This window comes from Pezoporus flaviventris, unplaced genomic scaffold (assembly GCF_033815535.1).
Source record: "Pezoporus flaviventris isolate CSIRO_AGI_PZ_B2104156 unplaced genomic scaffold, CSIRO_AGI_Pfla_v1 ptg000016l, whole genome shotgun sequence".
Lineage (NCBI taxonomy): Eukaryota > Metazoa > Chordata > Aves > Psittaciformes > Psittacidae > Pezoporus > Pezoporus flaviventris.
In genome coordinates this window covers 10182572-10196683 of record NW_026892564.1, presented here as the reverse complement: position 1 = coordinate 10196683, position 14112 = coordinate 10182572, and the positions used below count along the sequence as shown (strand labels likewise).

Genomic DNA, 14112 nt, shown 5'->3' with positions numbered 1-14112 from the left:
TATGGAACTAATATTCCTATAACAGTACATAATTTTAGTGATAAGAACAAAATAAAACCCACTTAATTTGGAGCAGATGTGACCTATACAGCCTCCGCTGATAAGCAGACCCACTAAGATAAATCCACTCGTCATCAATTTTTCCATTCCAAAACATAACATGGAATAATCTACGCAAAAGCACCACAATAAAATTAAGCACTGCAAAAAGAAATGTGTCCATACCTCATTTCACAATCACTTTCACATTTATTAAATTGGGCTACAGCTTTATATGTTGGTACAACTCTCCTAAGAGAACAAGTCTAAACAGAGCAGGTGATTCTTCGAAAAACTAATAAAAATGGCACTTGGTATTTTTCAGTTATTTGGAGAGACATTAACAAGCAGCCCTCTGTAAACCCAGCTGAAATTACCCTTCTCAGAATCACCAATTCCAGGAACACTAATTAACAAATCCTTTCAGCAAGAGAAATTCCAGCAGGAATGGGGAGCAAGAAAATCTTAATGAGTCACATCAGAATTCTTGCTGAAAATAAGCATGGACAGAGAGTTTGCCTTTCTCTGCAAACCAATACATACAGACTTTTGGAACCCCAAAAGAACCCCCCAGATCCCTCCTTTGAGGATTTAGAGCAGAAACTGCAATTCTACTTAAAACTGAGGACAGGGTAAAAACAATCAAAACAACACACAAGCTATTGAAACAAGAGCTCTATCTAGAATAAACCAGTCACCCGCAGAGGGAATACAGTCCCTCATTTCAGCATTCACTTCAGCACTGCCCTTAAATTCCTATGAAACACAAATACTGTCTCAAGAGGAAGGTTCTGTTAACCACAGGCTATAAATTCAAAACCAGGCAGACAAGCACAGAGGATACTAATACATTTTAATTGCATAGGCTTAAGAAATGCAGTTCCATTTACAGTTAATTTTGGTGACAGTTATATTGAAACCAAAGATCATCTATATCTCTCTCTACATAATTAATAGTACAGTTTTTATCTCTGAACACAAAGAATTTTACAGAATTAATGAGATGTATTACATTGAAAAATGCATCTGACTGAATATTTGAAGTAGCAAGGAATATTTAATTCATGATTTTCTTTTTCTTGTGACAGAGGTGGTTGTTTTGGTTTGGTTAGGCTTGGGGTTTTGTTTTTACACTTTTGAGTTTTATACTTTCAGAGTAGATAGGAAATGCTATATATCAGTTTGACAACAGATATCATTGCTATGTTTTAGTTAAAAAAATTAAAATCACAGCAACAGAAAATAGAGAAACCAGATATTTAAATATAAATTATTTGTTTTGAAAACTACTAGCGAAATATAGAAAAGGAATAAGTGCATTACAAAATATGTATGTGCTCACTGAAACCTTTGGGATTCAATGCTGAGCTTCAGCTGCCTGACAAAGATGAAAAAATAAGGTCAAGATGGTCTACAGGCCAAAGGGCTAAACGGTGTCAACACTTCTGCCCTTTGAGTACTGCAGACATCCTCGAAATTGGAAAAGGATGACCTGCTCTCTTTCAAGCTAAGTACCAGCATAAGAAACAAGAAATGAGACAAAGCATGCTATAAGAGTAAACATATTACTTTTAAAGAAAAACCACCATTGATATTTATACAGTTAAATCTAAAGCTTTTCACAGTGCATCACTGTGAACTATTTTTTTTTTCCTACATATACCCCTTCCTGAATTTTAGTATTCTAATTTCTCCTTATTTAAAAATAGGCCACTTCATTCTAGTATCAAGTAAATTATGCCTTTTGGTATGGGAAACAGTCTTCATTATTTCCAATGAAAAGGAATGAACAGCATTTATAAATTTCAAAAGTGGTTAGCATGACTCAACGGACACTTTAAGAAACTTGCCATCTATTATTCTGAAAGCAGCTAAAATTTTCAGTGCCTGAAATCAGTTTAAGACACTAATTATGAAGAAACGCACATCAAGACTAAATCCTCCCTTATTTAGCTCACTCCTTATTTAAAAAATGCCTCTTCTTCACTTTTGTCATCTTCCACTCTAAATTCCCCAAGGGTTCCTTAAGATATTAACAAAATCATCATCATCCATGATTCCAATGCTTAATCCTTCATAGTAATCTTCAAACTCAGAATAGGACACTTCATTGGGGTTGCTGCAGGACTCCCCTAATGTTTCTAGAAATGATGATTTAATTTCTTCTTCTGTAGCTTTGCCTGTGAAAGTATAGTTTTCCGTTAAACACTCTTTCACAAACAGTGAACACATAGAATTTAGTATACTTCAGGCAAGAAACTTTCAAATTTTAGCTTGCAAATTATTATTTTTTTTTGAACTAATACTCTGATTTCAGAATTAAGTCATTGGCTCACTTAATACCAGCTGCAGAAATCCTCTTAATAGCACATCATAGCATTAACTATCAGCAGAAACATGAGGCTAATTTCAACTAATTATGAGATCGTGAAGATTTTTTCTTTCAAATGACTGCAAAAACTGAATAATGCATTTGTTAACTAGAATTTTAATTCTGAAATAATTCAAAAATTCTCGTTAAGAAAGTATATGTTTTATATGCTTTCTGAAACATGCATATGTTTCACATATAATACAAGTTCAAAGCACTAGGAAAAACTTAAGATGCAAGTTTACATTCAAAAAGTGGTCTGCAATTTATGTGTGTGTTCTAGCAGCTTAAAGATTATACTCAACATGATTTCATAGCATTGAGAAAAAGGAAAAAAGGGAAAAAATGTAGCTTTATAGTATTGGGAAAAATTTCATGCAGAACATCCCTATACCACTGTGTGTCTTCATTTGTTACCATTAAAATCACTGCCAATAGAAAACCCATCCATTCTTCTACAGATAAAACATGAAGGGTCAGGACACTAGTGAGACTTTCACAATGACAAGTTGGGTACACAGAGATGTTATTTTAGAAACTGGCATATAAATTTTTAAACTCCTACTTTTTTTCAATGGCAGAGTTTAAACATTTTTGAGAATCCTGAAAAAATAATGAAGAAACCAATATTTCGTCTGTAAAGGATGACAATCCTGTCCCAGAAATAAGTGAATTTATTCAGAAGAAACTGTAAGTGCTGAGCATATTCAGTGCCAGTTGGAAACCTTGCATATTTTGATGGAACACAGTAATATGAAAATGAAAGTATCCTCCTAAGTGAAAATTACTAGTATCATATGTGTCACTGATAACTTGCATATCCAAGCTGAGAAATAGCTGCTTAAATGAAATTCTACACATGTTGGGAAAGGAATTACTCTGCGTATATGCAGTATTTTCAGCTTGATAAAAAGCAAGTGTTAAAGCAGTATATATGTACTCCATTACTATTTATAGTCGTGTTCTAGACAGACACATTATAGGTCATCAGAGGAAAAAGGTTTTCCCTAACACCTCAAGTCTCAGCCAGTATGAAAACACTTTGTATTTGCAACCAGTTTCTGGATCTGGTATCTCTGCTAACAAGACGACTTCAGTAGTCACAGATTGTTGTTGTTGTTCATGTGAATTACCTGCCAACACTAGAGGATGCTTCTTTGCACAGTAACATTTTCTGATATCTACCATAGGCACACTCCCAGTTTTGTTGAAATCTAGTTTCATATAAGCCTAAAAAAGAAAGAAAAAAAAAAGTGGAAAAATGTAAAGATCAAATATACTTACTACCTAGCACACATTTTTAGATCTTGTGCAATGGATTATGTCAATTTACCAATTTTATGTAAGGCACCAGATACCAGAAAATTACGCTAGAATATGTAGCTTCATGATTATTTTATTTCAAAGGCTTTCACATTAAATGTCCCCTCACCAACTCAAAAAAAACCTTTGTCTTCTCTCCAAAATTTCTAACTCATCTATAAAATCAGAAGCTTCTTCCCTTCTATCTTCTCCAATTAGAGATTCTTGCACCCTTCTGACAGAGGCCTCAACACAGCCTTTTCAGCACTGCTAACAGCAGCTTCATTTCAGTTTACTCAAATACACATTGCTCAGTACAGAAGGCTAGGAGAGTCAGATCCTCCATTATTAAAAGTATGAAAGAATATGGCATTTTTCTTGATTTTGATATCCAGTCATTACTCTATTGGCTGGTTTGTAATCAAGTGTTTCATACTGCAAATGGCTCCACATTACATTATAGACATATAACAAGGGGCATTTCAAATACAAGAAGTCTCAGAAATATAATGACTACATTTGTCATTATGACTACATTCCTCAAAGGAGGAAAGTATTATTGCCTCCTATTTCAGACACTGAGGGGGAAAAAAAGTCTGCGTACAGATACAGTGATCTGCCAAAATAAGGAAACAGACTTTTGGAAGAGATATTTTCAGGGTGCCAGATGCTTTATACACTGCACCAAAATGTAAGAATACCACACATACGCATAAACTCAAAATAATACAGGAATCAATTCTAGAGTTTAGAATTAACTAATTCAATAATGAAACAGCATGCAGTACCTTAATCTAAATTTATTTTAATAAACTCATTGAAACCTTAAATAGTCAATTACTAGATGCACATAACGAACAGTAATGCAAAGGAATAATGCACAACAACAAAGAAAACAAACAACAAGAACATGAGTAACTAACTCCAAAGTTAAACTGCAAAGTATCTACAATTAGAATACCTGCAACAAAACTTACTTTTCTTACAAAAGCTTTTCTGTATTCATTCATTTCTCCAAATGCGGCACGAGTAAATTCTCCATAGTCGACTTTATCACTATTGCTGTCATCAAGAATAAGCCATAGGGATTCAAAGTCCTGCAATTTAAAAATATTTTGCCAAAGTTCTTCACTATGTCCTAGAATAAAACAATTGCTATAATATAAAATTACAGTATTACCACAAGAAAAGAACTGAATGCAGAAATGGCACTAGACCACAAGGGAGGGGGCAAACTTGGGAAAAACAGCTATTAAACCATAGACTTAAGCAAAGAAAATAAGTGATTCCATCAATATAAGTAAGATAATACTGGGGATCACAGTTTCAGCTAGACTTACCCCTTCAGGAATTTCCAAACGGAATAGTTTTAGAGCTTCTTTAAAGGCTGCCTGAGAGAGAAAACCATTTCTGTTCTTGTCTACTTGTCGGAAATACTTTCCTATGCCTGTTATAACCCGAACTCCTCTTTTACTTAGTGTCTCTCTGAGTATACCTGAAGATTTAGAGAAATAGAGGACACAACGTTTACCTGAAGTTAGCCACTTGCTATGGAGCTGATACAGAAGAAAACTGCAACTACTTATGATACTGCTGGCTAAAATTACGTATCTATGCACCTAGGCTCATTCTTTTTGATGAGATAATGTCAGTTCAAAATTATCAGTTATTTAACATTTGAGTAGTAATCATATGAAGCAGCAGCAACATCTAACAAAACTTCTGAGATCACAGAAGAAATGGCTATCACCTTCTATATGCTCAGATTATAAAACTGCTTATTTCTGCTAGAACTCATTACATACCATGATTCAAAATACAATTTAGGAATACTACTTGGGTAATACAAACATGCCATTATGGGACACAGTTGCTCCTTCATTGTACAAACATGTTAAATACGGGAACAATAACAAATATAAGTAATTGTTCCAAAATTATACACAGAGAACTATTTCTATGACAGCCTTGTCAAAATCTTTAGATAGCAGGTTTTCTTTAAGGATATCAAAAGTTTCTCAGCATACTCTATTAACGTAAGTCATATGCTATTATCATATTTATCTTCAAATTACTCGTATCGACAATTATAAAGCAAAATAGGTGGGAGGGTGAAAGAAGGAAGATTTTTCCAGTGAGGTTCAAACTCAGACATATGTTAAAAGATGTCTTGAAGTATGTACCTGTAACTTTCTTGTAGACCACATCTGCAAACTTTTAATGTAATCAGATAATTAAGAAATCCATTTGTGTCTATTATGTGAGGGGAAAAAATGCACTAATTAAAAGATCAAACAATATCCCTGATTATTAGTCCAACAATTTTTCTAAAAGTAAATGTCCAAGCAGATTTTAGTGACCAAAGAATGTTTGCTTAAAACAGATTTAGCTAATGACAGTAAATAGTGGAGATTTTTACAAACTGGAAGCTGTTCAGTTTCACAGGTTTTGTTGCCCACAGGTTACAAAGGTAATACACACCACTGCATGAGCATCTTCCCATAATTTTAAACACAAAACTATGTCTTTGTCCTAAAGACTGTAGGTAGAATCCTGGTAACATTTATTTACATATTCCAAGCTATCCTACTCAATTATATTCACATATTTTAATAAGCATAATTAAACACTGTTTAAAAAAAAAAAAGAAAAAACAAAAAACACCAAAGAACAAAACTTACCAATGTGTAGAAATAATGGCCAAAAGAAATATCTGGCACAGAATTAACTGAAGAAATTAGAGTGTTTTTTAACTTAATGACACTTCAACACAGAATCAGTGTTATGTTTCAGCATTTTTTTTAGAGATTATGTCAATGCAGAGATTAATATTTTATTGATTACATTCATAATTATTCCGTAGTGAATCCACTACTGTTAGCCAGATTGTTTATTTAAAGAAAGAGAAAGGAGAAAATATTCTTATGATTGATTTATGCTGGTATCAGATTCTAACAATATTCTGTTAAATATCTATATTTTGTCCAATTTCATTTATGCTAGTAAAACCTTTATAACGTCAGTATCTCTCTTTGCATTGAGCTGTAAAGATAGAGATACAGAAATTAAGATTAAACGGGTCCTGGTAGACACAAACCTTGAATCTTCTTGAAAACTTTGCTGTCATCGACGACTTGCTGAGAACACTCTTGCTTGAATTCCATAGAAGCTCTGAAATAATAAAAATTAACATAGACTGGTGAAATTAAATGTAATATTACTGAATTCAAAACAATTGTAGTAAAAAGCATGCTGAATATTATATAGGTAGTTTAAGAATTAAATATAAGCATAGGATCCAATTCCTTGAGTTTGAGATGGCACACACAAGTCCTTGCTGAATAGCTGCAGATATGCAGATATTCCTTTCTGACAATATTGCATTCACAGCTCCTCTACTAATTCATTAATCGTGGATAATTCCTTCTGTGTCTAAAATCTCCAGAAATTTTACTTCAACATAGTCCTAATCTTCAACTCAGATCACTGGAAGAGTTTTTTAAAGCAACTGTATTTTCCTGTTGGTAACTAAATGGACATGAAGTAGCTACGATCTCTCTTCAGAAGATACATAGCAAGGGTGTCAACCACAAGCTGCATTAGTGTATTTTAGGTGTGATCTAGGAGTTATGGTTAAATTTTGTGTTTTGTCTGGCAAGTCCCCTACTGAGAAGGGCTTCCCAGAAGCCTCCATTAGAAATTATTGTAAAGGTTGATGAAAAAAAAATTGTGGAAGAACAAAAAGAAAAAAGTCTTGCAATTATTTTATAGGAATTGGAAACCAAAGGGAAAAGAACTACTAGCTTTGAGCTGCTAGCTCATCAGTGCTTTGCCATGGACTACTCCTCTTTCTGCTTTCTGAGGCCAAAGACTTACCTCCCAGTTGTCTATTAAGACTTTTCATTCCCCCTTTGGGTACCTCCCATTATGAAGTCCCTAAAAGTTTGCCCATATCAAACCACCTAAACTGGAAAGTCAGCAACCACCTACAGCAGACACACTTGAACAAGAAGATTCATGGCTTGTGACAGCAAGGCATAGGTGTTCCTGAAAGCCTAAAACTGGCCTTCTGGACTGTACCTGGGTAGGATTCTTGGTAAGTACAGTAATGGAGATAACAGACAGACTTCACAGTCTGAAATTTAGTCACTGATGGAAAGAACACAAACTATAAAAAAAAAAAAACAAAAAACCCAACAATCTGTTCCTCCACAGGTAGCAGAAAAATCCAAAAAGACCAGTGAGCAGGTGGTCTTCCTGGAGCCTTAAGAGATTACACTGGATCAATTTCAAATTTCACAAGTATAAGATTAGCAACAAATGAAAGAAAAAGCTGTTTACCAGAACGACAGACTTCTGAGATGTAAAATGTCTTACATAAACCATCTGAAATTAAATTATATTGTGTTTTGCTTCGTGGAAACCTGGCATAAAGGGAACAATTAGCACTAAGCATCATACAACTAGGTATTTCTATAATCAATTAAATTTGAATTTACTGCTTTATGTACTGCTAGCTGACTATGGTTCCTTTGCAAAACTTTCAATGTAAAGGGACTTTAAAGTGAATATTATCATAATTGAGAACAAGCTTCATGTGTCTAAACACTTGCAGAAACAAAAGTAACAGTTAAGTTGTGCTAACATAAGTACTCTATCTACAAAAGATACTGAATGTATTTAACTGAGATTCTATTACTGCTGTTCCTCATCAAGAAGGGGTTGAAGCATCCAGTACCTGAGGAAAGGCCGAGAAAGCCAGAACTGTTTCGCCTGGAGAAGGATTGAGGGATCTTATCAGTGTATATAAGTACCTGACCAGAGGGCGTAAAGACAACTGAGAGGGGTTCTCCTCAGTGGAGACCAGTGACAAGACCAGAGGCAATGGACACAAACTGAAACACAAGTGGTTTCCTCTGAACATCAGGAAACACTTCTGGACTGCAAGGGTGATTGAACACTGGAGTACATTTGCCCAAAGAAGTTACAGAGTCTCCATCCTTGGAGATATTTAAAAACAAAACTGGATGCTGCCCTGAGCAACCTGCTGTAGTAAACCCTGCTCTGAGCAGGGAGGTTGGACTTGATGCCCTCTTGGGGTCCCTTTGTATGATTCCATGATTTGATGAAAATTTCGACTTGTAACATCTGCTATTGGCTAACACTCCTCACCAAAAATTGAGTAATCAAGCTCTGACTATATTTCCAGCACTGTTAAATAACTGCCATATTCAAGCAACACAGTGTGACAAATTTTATACTGAGATTTTATTTGTACTACAAACCAGTACACTCACAGGAAAAGCCAGAAACCCCACAGAAAGATGCTTTATTCCCTAGACAGTTTACTTCAGCATACGTACTGAAATAATACCTTCAGACTTAACACATACTCAAAAGATTAACCATTCGCCTAATCATGGGAAAATTATTTAAGAGACCCCCATCTTTCAAACTATGGAACAATATAATTTACTAAAACCTATTTTGAAAGAATAAGTGCAGAAATCCTGTCCCAGTGCCTGAAGTCTTCAACATGTGGCAACCATGTGGTTCTGAAAAAAAGAAAGGATAGGAAGGAGGAAAAAGAAAGTGAAAAAGAAAAAATAAAAAGCAAAACCTCCAATCTTTCCCCTGCCCTTGTTCAAACACTTGCATTATCATAAGAGGGCTGGTGCACCTCTCCTATGAAGAGAGGCTGAGAGAGTTAGGCTTTTTCAGCCTGGAGAAGGCTCAGGAGAGGCTTCTGAGTATCTAAAGGGGGCCTACAAGAAATCTGGAGCGGGACTTTTTACAGGGTCACGTAGTGACACGACAAGGGGTAATGGCTTTAAACTGAAAGATGGGAGATTTGGGTTAGATGTAAGGAAGAAATTCTTTACTGCAAGGGTGGTGAGACACTGGGACAAGTTGATCTGAGAATTTGTGGTGGCCCTATCCCTGAAAGTATTAAAGGCCAGGTTGAATGGGCCTTTGAGCAACCTGGTCTAGTGGTAGGTGTTCCTCCCCACCAGGGGGGGTTGAACTAGATGATCTTTAAGAACGCTTCCAACCAAAACCATTCTATGAGTGATATAAGCTTTTAACATAAGGTTCACGAAAGAGTCAATAATAATACTGTTGATGACAAAAAAAAACATTTTCTCCCAAACACAGAATTTTAGGTCATCGCATAAGTTTCAGTATTTGCATATAAAAACATCTGACTTCAAGACAGTTTCATAATTCTTATTTTAAAATTAATCGTTATCATTCTACAAAATTACTGAATTACACTCATATATTACTAATGCCTCTAACAACAGCCTAAATATATTTTTCTTTAGCAATATGAGTAGTAAGATATTAGAAGCTCTTATTATAAAAAATGTTTTTGCTGAAGGAAGGAAAGGTAATTTGAAAACCAGCTGCACTTACTTTAGAGAATCCATAGCTGCTTCGTCAATACTTATCACACGAAGGGTGAAAATTGGCTTCTGTTTAACACTTTCTGGAAGGTTATGATCAGCACTTCGGAAAGTTAGGTTAGCTCCCTGTTGATAAAGCATACAACGATTTATAGAAAGATTGTGCATTTTATAAAATACGTTCTGCAAGACTTCCAAGCGATTGTTAAAAGCCTTGGTATGAAATGATGAAAAGGTGTAGCTAAGGTCAGTTAACCTTTTTAAAAGAGCTTTTCTAATACTAAATAAAAACAGCTGCAGGCTCCAAGATGACACATTATTCTCTAGGTACCAGTTTGTCTAGCAAGAGGGCCTACTGTTGCCTACTCTACAGATGAGAAAAAAGAGACTACAGATACCTCAGCCAGGCTCTACTTTTCAATTTTTACTTTTCCTTTCATCCTTATGAGATCTTGCTGGACCACAGAAGAGAGTCACAGAAGGTGCCACATTGATTCCATGACAGTGAAATTCTCTCAGACTAGAAGAAACCCTCTACAGTTACTTTCAATAGCTTAAAATCTTACTTGAGATAAACAACTGAAAAGTAGCCTTCCCAAAATTCAAATAATTCCTGCAATGCTTAACTATTACTCTTTAAAATTGCTGCATTTCATTAATAGATATTGAACAAAAATACGTTATTAGTAGAGTTCTATTACCCAATAAAGTCTCAGTATTAAAAATTCCTCTTCTCTCTTGAGGACAGAGGACACACACATTCTGTGAAGTTAAAGATGCATTTTGGTTTGGAAGAAGAGGGAAGAAGAGATAAAGAAAAGCAACAAACTGAATGCAAAAAATGCCAAGAAGACTCAAAAAACCCCCCCCAAAACAATAGCTGTAAGTAATATCCATGCAGGATTGCACTATGAACCCCCCAAAACTTATAAACTGGGAAAGAAACAGAGACACTGCTATTGTGCAAATGTCTCAACCATTTCTGCTTTGTGAGACATTTGTATATCTTAATGGCAGCCTAGAAACCCAATTTGCAGATATGGAGATTCAGAGGTATAACATCATCCCAAAGAGCTATCCAACTCAGTCACAATAATTTTCTTGATGCCTTTAAGACACAGCTTTATTCAGAACCTGCACATTTCCATCTGCAGGTTGCAAAAATACACGTGACAATTAAAAAAAAAAAACCCAAACCTTAAAACTTTAAAAAATAACTTCAACCTCCATACCATAAATTAAGGAATCTATTACATCTTCGAAACTCTTATGCCATAGCCACATGTAAATAGTTAGGATTAGGCAGCTCATAAGTCAAAACACTCTAAAAAGTAATGCTTTCTTCGTTTACTTTCAATAGTTTTACTTTCAATACTTCATTCAAAAATGTTTTTTGCACTAAACTTAAGATTTGCAGGAGAATGTGGAGAACTCAGTGGAAACACTCTGTACTTGAGAAATTGCTCAAGTACTTATAAATCAGGAGCACTTAACCCACTACAGAAGTACCTCAGTACAGAAGATGCAGTATGATTTGTACTCAGTCATTAGACTACAGGTAGATGAAGTTAACCATTGTTTCAAAAGTTTTCTCTAAACAGCTGCTGCTAAACATTTTCAAAGTTTAGGTTAAAAACAGCCTTCAATTTCGTCGTGATTAAAAAATATTTAATCGTTGCCTCCTGTCAAAAATGCCAGCAGACCTTCCAAAGATTACTAATTTTTAACAAGTACTTTGGTCTACTTCAAAACTCCTCAAGTTGTTCATCTTTTGCCCCACAAAAGGTCTCCACTGTCTGCAGTCTTGTACCCTCTAGTGGGAAAATTGCAAACTACAGCTTAATATAAAACCAAAAATGTCTAAAACATGGGACAGCAAAACAATCCAGAACCCTGAAAATCCCTAATTTGAAAATGTAACGGAGGGAAAAACTTTAGGTCTTCCCTGAAACCTAAATCACAATTTTCAACTTGAATATCTAAATATTACTCCCAAATCCATAAGTTGCCTTACATGCAGCAGAACACTTACAATATAGAAGTCACTAAGATCATAAGCTTTTTCCTTCTTTTGTCCACGCTGATGTTGATAAACTCCCTTCTGAATGAAAGGCAAGGCATTTGTTCTGTGAAATAATTCAAAACTGCTATTAAACCAACTGAATTTATATAAGTTTCTTAGACACAGTGAAAAATGTTTTCGAAAACCTTTAAAGAAAAAAGTAATTCATCCTACCTATTTTTTCCAAACTGCCGAAATTCATACACAGTAAGGGATCTGTCACATGCAAAGAAAAATCCAATCAACTCTCTACAAGCATCGCGACCATTTCTAGAAGGAAAATTGTAAAGCACCTTTATGTTTTTGCATCTATATAAATACAATTTAACCCAAATAAAAACAAATTTGTTTTGAAATATTAATTTAATCGCCAGTGTTGCATATTGTAAAATCTTCTTCTTTGACAGAGGTATCTGGCTATTTTCCCTAACCCACCATGGACTTCAACATCTGGATTTGGAGGCGTGTTTTAATGCAATATTCCATTCTCCATAATGTTAAAAACACTTTTCAAGGCTTCAGGCTTTAGTATACCAATGTAATTTTCACTTGTCAACTAAAGGATTACTTACACCAGGACTACTGCATTTACTGTGGCACATGAAGCTATGTGGCTGAATCCCCAGCTATGCCTAACAGCTATACAGCTCACTTCTTCAGAAAAATGCCACTTTCAGAGATGAAGAATTTTTATGGCACTGCTACTCAATTCAGAGCACTTTCAAAGATGTCCTAAACGTGAAAGTTTAATACATAAGGAGTTGCAAACAAGACACAAAGCCATCCTTTCCATTCACATCAGTTGCCACATACTAAGACAAGGCTATGCCCTGGATTTGGATGCAGTTGAGTTAATTTTCTTCCTAGTAGCTCATACCACTAATTTTCTTCCTAATGCTGTGGTTTGGCTTTGGTGTGAGAACAATGCTGATAACATACCACTGTTTTAGTTGTTGCTAAGTAGTCCTTACTCTGGATCAAGGACTTTTCAGTGTCTCATACTCTGCCATTGAGGAGGGACACAAGAAGCCAGGAGGGAGTAGAGACAGGACACCTGACCCAAACTAGTCAAAGGGGTATTCCATACCACAGCACATCATACCCAGCATATAAACCAGGGGGGGTGTTACCCAGAAAAGCAGATCACTGCTTGGGTCGGGCTAGGTATCAGTCAGTGGGTGGCGAATAATTGTATTGTGCATTACTTGTGTTTGTTGTTTTTTCCTTTTGCCCTTTTATTTTTATATTCTCTCCCCTTGTTACTTCCCTTACCAGTAGTAATAGTAGTTAGTATTAGTTACTGGACTGTTTTATCTCAACCCATGGGATTTACATTCTTTCAATTCTCCTTATCTCTGCCTGGGGCAGGGGCAGGGAAAGGGAGGGTGAGGGAGTGGCTGTGTGGTGCTGAGTTACCAGCTGAGCTTAAACCATGACAGGCTAAAATAATTTTTCATCAACTAAGGTGCAACAGCTAAGAGCACTATTTTAAACAGCCCCTGTGCTAACTGTCCTACATGGAGCTATGGATATGATAGTAATGTAACATTATTTATGCATATCGATATTCTACAACAGGACTGTAAAGCCACTTTGTACCACCCATGTCAAAATTTGTATTATACACTTATGCATATATATATATATATATATACACACACCCACACAGCACATACTTTTTTCTAAACACAGAGAACAGAAACATTTGGTGCAATTGATTAGTTCAGGAGAGTAAAGATCATCATTCATAAAATCATAGAATTGAAAAAGCTTCACAGAATTTTTGATTACCTCGATATAATCCTGCTATCAAAGCGTAACTTGTTAGAGAGCATGTTTTCAGTTAATCCTGATTTGGTCCGTATTCTGTCAAAATAATGCAGCATGTTAATGATACCTATGTGCTCACAGAGAAACCTTACATAAAAAGC

The 14112-nt window shown here is 35.4% G+C and overlaps 1 protein-coding gene across 15 annotated transcripts in view; it reads right to left on the bottom strand.

Annotated features, from left to right (window-relative positions):
* Positions 1–229: 229 nt before the first annotated feature.
* Positions 230–14112, bottom strand: part of CAPS2 (calcyphosine 2) — a 32714-nt gene continuing 18831 nt past the window's right edge. For 9 of the 15 annotated variants that reach the window (XM_061454767.1, XM_061454768.1, XM_061454761.1 and 6 more), the window contains 9 exons: positions 13973–14047; positions 12356–12451; positions 12152–12263; positions 10130–10245; positions 6810–6883; positions 5053–5207; positions 4690–4809; positions 3544–3640; positions 230–2219 (listed from right to left, as the gene is read on the bottom strand). In XM_061454767.1, coding sequence (XP_061310751.1) covers positions 2044–2219; positions 3544–3640; positions 4690–4809; positions 5053–5207; positions 6810–6883; positions 10130–10245; positions 12152–12263; positions 12356–12451; positions 13973–14047 — 1021 coding nt within the window. In that variant the 3' untranslated portion in view covers positions 230–2043. The remainder of the gene's footprint in view (positions 2220–3543; positions 3641–4689; positions 4810–5052; positions 5208–6809; positions 6884–10129; positions 10246–12151; positions 12264–12355; positions 12452–13972; positions 14048–14112) is intronic. The other 6 variants (XM_061454755.1, XM_061454757.1, XM_061454759.1 and 3 more) reach the window with 6 other exon arrangements.